At 35.1% G+C, this 6,183-nt stretch overlaps 1 protein-coding gene across 1 annotated transcript; it reads left to right on the top strand.

The window, feature by feature from the left end:
* The first annotated feature begins 1,037 nt into the window (after positions 1–1,037).
* Positions 1,038–5,161, top strand: LOC150103439 (uncharacterized). The gene has a single exon (XM_090397450.1). The coding sequence runs from the start codon at positions 1,054–1,056 to the stop codon at positions 5,077–5,079; it is 4,026 nt and encodes a 1,341-aa protein (XP_090253576.1). The 5' UTR covers positions 1,038–1,053; the 3' UTR covers positions 5,080–5,161.
* The last annotated feature ends 1,022 nt before the right edge of the window (positions 5,162–6,183 follow it).

Genomic DNA, 6,183 nt, shown 5'->3' with positions numbered 1-6,183 from the left:
CTCTGATAAATCTGCCTTTTGTATTATATGTATATATGTAATTGTTATCTCTTTCTTTCCCTCCTCAATGAGTCTTTGACTCCAGAAGCGTTAGTGTAATAATCAGTGGTGTAGCTAGGGGGGGGGGGAAGGGGGAGGTCCGTGCTGGGCAGCACTTTCTGTTTAAGAAATCTTGCCATGCTGTCTATAGAAAACAGCTACTGAGTGATGAAATAGTCTTCGATTTTGTTAACGGAAAAGCAAGAAAAATAACATTTTAGAATGTTGGAATTAAGGTTTTATTTCAAAAATAAACATAATGTTTTAATTTATTTCCCTATAAGTCGTTTTTACATTTTGTAGTATTTTTGATGTGTATTAAGAGGGGGCGGCAAAAGCTCTAGCTACACCACTGGTAATAATGATGATATGATTAAGTATTTAGAAGTCCAACTTAGTAAGAAGTCAGAGCTCAGTAGAAGTGGCGTTTGCATTCTACAGCGCTTGACCGTATGAAGAAAGGATTTGGTGGTTCAAATCGAGTCTCCAACTAGAGGAAATTTTTCTAAGCTTTTTTTGACCGGTTCTCGAGTTAGTCGTTCTCTGGCACGGGCTTTTTTCTCCCGGAAATCGGGTTTTTCGTCCCGTATACTCAAGAAAATCAACCGTCGAACCCACACTATTTTCAGACATTAAAAAAAAAAAATAATAATAATAAAAATATTGTGTTAGGATTAGGGATCACGAGATGGCGACACTAGCTTGCCGCCTTCTTCCCTGCGTATCGATGAATCAGTGATAGCCTTGGGCCAGCTATCTCTCTGATTGGCTACCAGTGGAGATTGAACTGCCCATCCTGTCTCCAAAAGTTAGATAGGGTAAACGGCCCCGCCTACTTCCTATACGGGAACAAATAGGCGTTAGCTGATTTTTTTTTAGAACTTAGTAAGAATTATGATGATATTTCTTACTTTTTTTTTTGCATCCTGCCCTCTAACGGCATGTTGCTAAATCCGCTTTGCCGTTGCGTTCAAAATGGAGAACCCCAAACACGTTTCTACAACGGGGATTCACATGTCAGAGGACGGGAACTCTAATCAAACTGTGTATCGCTGCGGACCTGGTAACGTATGTGGTTCTTCTTATAGCTCAGAGAACGAAAACTGTGTTTGTAAATCTGTAAAGGAGAGTAAAAATTCTGGTTTAGAGGAAGATTGTTCTAAAGTTGAATCTCTTCAACATGGCGACCAGCCTCAAAAGGTATCAGATATTTCAATTTCCGATGCAAACATGTTTAATGCGAATGATTGTATATCAGGACATTTGTCATGTAATAATCCTTTGGAGATTGATGGAATTGTTACCCATACACACGAAAATGAGATAACTACCATGGATGTGGATAACGAAATTTCATATTTATTGATTTCGCCAAAACAAGATGCCAGTCATGTTAATACCATTCTTTGTGACTCGACTAAGACGAACATTAGTAATATGAGTACTTTATGCAGTTCAACGGACGGAGATCGCACTTCGGTAACATCGTGCCTTCCATTAAAATCTGCGGAGGCAAAAGCTACAACTGATGAAACAGGTAAGACTACTATTATCAATATAGAAGATTTTTTGCGCACAAATAATTTATGCAGAAAAGTAAATCAAGACTTTGATACGTCGTCGACAACAGCAAGACTCGCTTCACTAGTTGATTCTAATCATGTGCAATTAAACATTCCGGTGTCCACAGTTAGTTTTTCGGGAGCCTTAGACACTGTTGGCTTAGCAGGATTTCTTTCAGTTAATTCCATTAAGGATGTGTCTAATTTTTTAAGATGCGATTCAAATTCGGAATTAAGTATTCCTTCAGATACAGCTGATGCTGTCGTCATTAACAAAGCTACAAATATTCAATCTAATGAAACAGGTGGATCAATTATAATTAAAGATATTAGCATTGAGACCCCAACAGATGTCTCGGTTATTATCAAAGATATAGACATTCAAACGCCTACAACTGATGTGCCCATTATTATCAAAGATATCAATATGCAGGCTCCCATAACAGAAGTACCAGTTATTATCAAAGATGTTGATTTGCAGGCTTCTGCAACCGATGTACCAGTTATTATCAAAGATGTTGATTTGCAGGCTTCTGCAACCGATGTACCAGTTATTATCAAGGATGTTGATTTGCAGGCTTCTGCAACAGATGTACCAGTTATTATCAAAGATGTTGACTTGCAGGCTTCTACAATGGATGTACCAGTTATTATCAAAGATGTTGACTTGCAGGCTTCTACAATGGATGTACCAGTTATTATCAAAGATGTTGATTTGCAGGCTTCTGCAACAGCTGTACCAGTTATTATCAAAGATATTGACATGCAGGTTCCTTCAACAGATGCACCAATTGTCATCAAGGATATTGATATTCAGACATCAACTGAAGATGTTCCAGTTGCTATAAAAGATAATAATATTCAATTTCTGATGCATTCAGGTGAAGGAATTGGTGCACAAGAAAGTGTTCCTGTTACAGACTTAGCAGTTACTGAAATTTTGCTTCAGAATAATAATGATAATAGCTTTGCAGTATTAGACAATGTTGATTGTTTGAAAATTGAAAAGCATGATATCTTTTCTAGAAAGGAACTGGAAGAAAATGATATTGAATATAAGAAGGATCAAGAATCACATCTTGTTGGCCTAGATAATAATTCTACTATACTTTTATCCAATGGCAATACAGATTCATTTGAAAACAAACTAGTATATGAAAAACAAGAAGTCATTGTTTCATCTACAAGTACGCCTCAGTTGACCACAGTTACAGATGCTGTTGCAGTCACTGAAACAGTGTCCGCTATACCACAACTGACACCAGCAGTTTCATATATTGATAAAAGTATGCCATTAGAAATGACAGAAAAACCAGTTTATCCAAATAATAAAATTCCTGCAGTTGTGCAGATTCTAATTAACACCAAACAGGGACAACAAATATTTGAAATCAATACAGAATCTGCTACCACATTAGCTGCTTTAAATCCTTTTGAAACTCCTGCTTTAATGCCTATTGAAAATTTTCCCCCAAATACTGTTACCATTAAAGGGGTATCTCTGCTTTCTTCTGATTCCGATGCTGGTTATACAAATGTATTGCTAAAACAAGAATCAGATAAAAATTTGCCAGCAAAAATTGACCCAGAAGTAAAGGAAGGCTTAGCTAGTGATGCTGAGTCAGTGCGATGTGATCAAGCTACAAGCATTGCAAAATTTGTTAGCAAGTTAACAAATTGCAACAGAAATAAAAAGAAACAGTGGTCATGTTCTGTAAATGGTTGTGGACAAGTTTATGACAAAGAATGTAAGCTCAGAGTTCATTTAATTAGTCATTCAGAAAAGAGACCATTTAAGTGTTATGTAGATGGTTGTGATTGGGCTTTCACAACAGCATATAGATTGCAGCGTCATCTGGAGACACACATTGGTAAGAAAGATTTTGTTTGTGATGTTGATGGTTGCCATTGTCGATTCACTACTGTGTATAATTTAAAAGCACACAAAAAGAAACATATACGACCAAATTCTGTAATGTGTCCAGCTGAAGGATGTGGTGAAGGATTTCCTACTCGACGTAAAATGGAGCTACATTTGCGCATTCACAAAGAAATTGAAGCTCCGTATAAATGCCCTGTGCCTGTCTGTGGAAAAGAATATTATTCAGCCAATGCAATTGCATCTCATGTACGTAGTCATCAGCATAGTGAAGATGATTTTAAATGTCCATTTGAAAGTTGTGGTAAAGTATTTGATAAAATTTGTCGATTGAAACATCATGTCAGATCTCACACTGGAGATAGGCCATATGTGTGCAAAGTTGAAGGCTGTTGTTGGAGTTTTATAAGTGCAAGTAAATTGGCTCGTCATATGCAAAAACATACTGGAGAGAGAAAGTTTACCTGTCCTGAACCAAACTGTGGAAAATCATTTATGCGACCTGAGCATTTAAAAGGACATATGATAATTCATTCAGGTGGTAAGCCATTTGAATGTCCACATGAGAATTGTTCAGCACGATTCACTGCTAAATCTAGTCTTTATATTCATCTAAAAAAACACAGTGGAAATGCTGAAAAATTGCTCTATCTTTGTCCTATTGCCTCTTGTAATAAGAAATATAACTGCAAAGCTTCACTAAGGGTTCATATGCAGAAAGTTCACTCATCAGTTTTAGAAGGATGTCAAAAATTATTGTTGCCTGTTTTGACATCAAAGGAATTCCAAAGCATAGTTGCAGCTCCAGAAGTTGATATGTCACAAGAACTACCGCCAGTTCTAGATTTATCCTTAGGTACTCCTACAGACATAAATTTTAGTTGTGAAGAAATTGTTGTAACTCCTGATCACGTTCTTTCAACTTCATTAGAAGATGATGATGATGCCCATCTTGTGTCCAGTTCTGTCTCGGCTTCAGCAGCCAGTAGTACACGTGCCTTATATTCTTCACAGTTACAAATTCCTGGTTCTTCTAAAATCACCATTTCATCATCAGACTTAGAACTACTTGCATCACCACGTTTGCTTCAAGAAAACAATAGTGGATCTGCACGCACAGATTTCTGTAGCAATCACATTCTTAACTCTCGTGCCAAAAAGTGGTGGTTACTTAAAGAAGAACTTAAATCTTGTGTGCTAGGTTCTGCTGATGGTCCATGCAACCAAGACAGTAATGGAATTGTTTCTCAAGATGTTTCTGAAACAGAAATTGTTCTAGGGTCATCAGATGTGATGTTAGCTTCATCATCTATTTCATTTCCAGAACAGTCATCCACAGAATCTTTTGTTCAGGCCAACTTTCTTCAGGATGATCCTTCAACAGCAAACCTTTATTCAGAAGACAATATTCTGACAGCAAGTGGAAACTCACTAGTTTCAGAACTTTCCATTTTGAAGGATCAGTTAACCTTATTAACTGATCCTTCAGATGGAACACAGATGGACTCAGGTATTGAGCATAATTCATCAGCATCAGACTTTACCACTGCCACTCATGATGATGAGTTTGGACGTACCTCTATTAATTTAGATTTATAATGTTATATTAATTTAAAATGTATAATTCACTTTTTCATATGTGTATATATATATGTGTGCAAAAATAAACTTTGAATCCGTATTAGTCTGGTTGTAAATATTTGTTAAATGAACAAAGTCGAGGAAGAAAAAATAGTATTTTTTTAATATTTAAGGATTCCTTGAAATCTCTACACTTTATTAAAGTGTATAATCATGTTAAGGAATTGAATATTCCTAAAGTTGAGTTCCACACTTTTAATGATTTTGACAGGTCTTAATATGATTTTTAGATTTATTCTTTGATATAATATACTATATTGTGTAATTAGTTTAGCAGGAAATTCCTTTCAGGATATACTTAATTTGCTAATGCTTCATTTGGATAATATAATATTATTTATACTCTTCAAAGATTATTTTATTGATATAGAATTTTTAACAGCTGTTTTTGTAAGAGATAAATGTATTGTATTCTCCATCAAAACTGTAAGTAGGGAATGCATTTGCCAGTGTAGTGCATAAAAGAGAATTAATTCCTTCAATACTGGAATTTAGCATTAATTATAAACATCCATTTTGAGCAGAATTTGGAATGTATCATAAATTTTTCAGAAAGCCTTTTATTATTATTATTATTAAATAATTAAACTGAGTAGGGTAAGTTTAAAAAAGAAAGTATAGTTCAATGGTGCTGTTTTCTTTTTATATTTAACACTCTGAAACTTTTTTACGTATGTGGTTCAGTTCAGGTTTTGAAACTGAGAAAAGTGCCTATATATACCATGAGCTGATGCATCTTTCTGTAAATATTTGAATAAGAAGACTGTGTATTTGTTTCCTTTATAATAAACCTGTTTTATTTATGTTTTTCTCTAAACATAATTTATTTTGTATACTGATTTTAAAGAGATGTATGCTATTATCACATAGCTAAATGGCATCAGATTCACTGAAAATAACAAAATATCTTCATGAACCATGTCTGGTAAATACGTTAATGAATTCCAGATATTAGGTGGGATGAAAACAGCTATTTCATCAGTTGCCATATTCTGTGGATTCTGAGTATCATTGACTCAGCCAGACCTACTTCTCTGCAAGTAAAATATTTATTTGTTGATA

Source organism: Typopeltis vanoorti, chromosome 9, assembly GCF_054136105.1.
Source record: "Typopeltis vanoorti isolate ZY-2024b chromosome 9, IOZ_Tvanoo_1.0, whole genome shotgun sequence".
In the NCBI taxonomy this organism is placed as follows: domain Eukaryota; kingdom Metazoa; phylum Arthropoda; class Arachnida; order Uropygi; family Thelyphonidae; genus Typopeltis; species Typopeltis vanoorti.
This window is presented reverse-complemented; position numbering and strand designations above follow the sequence as displayed.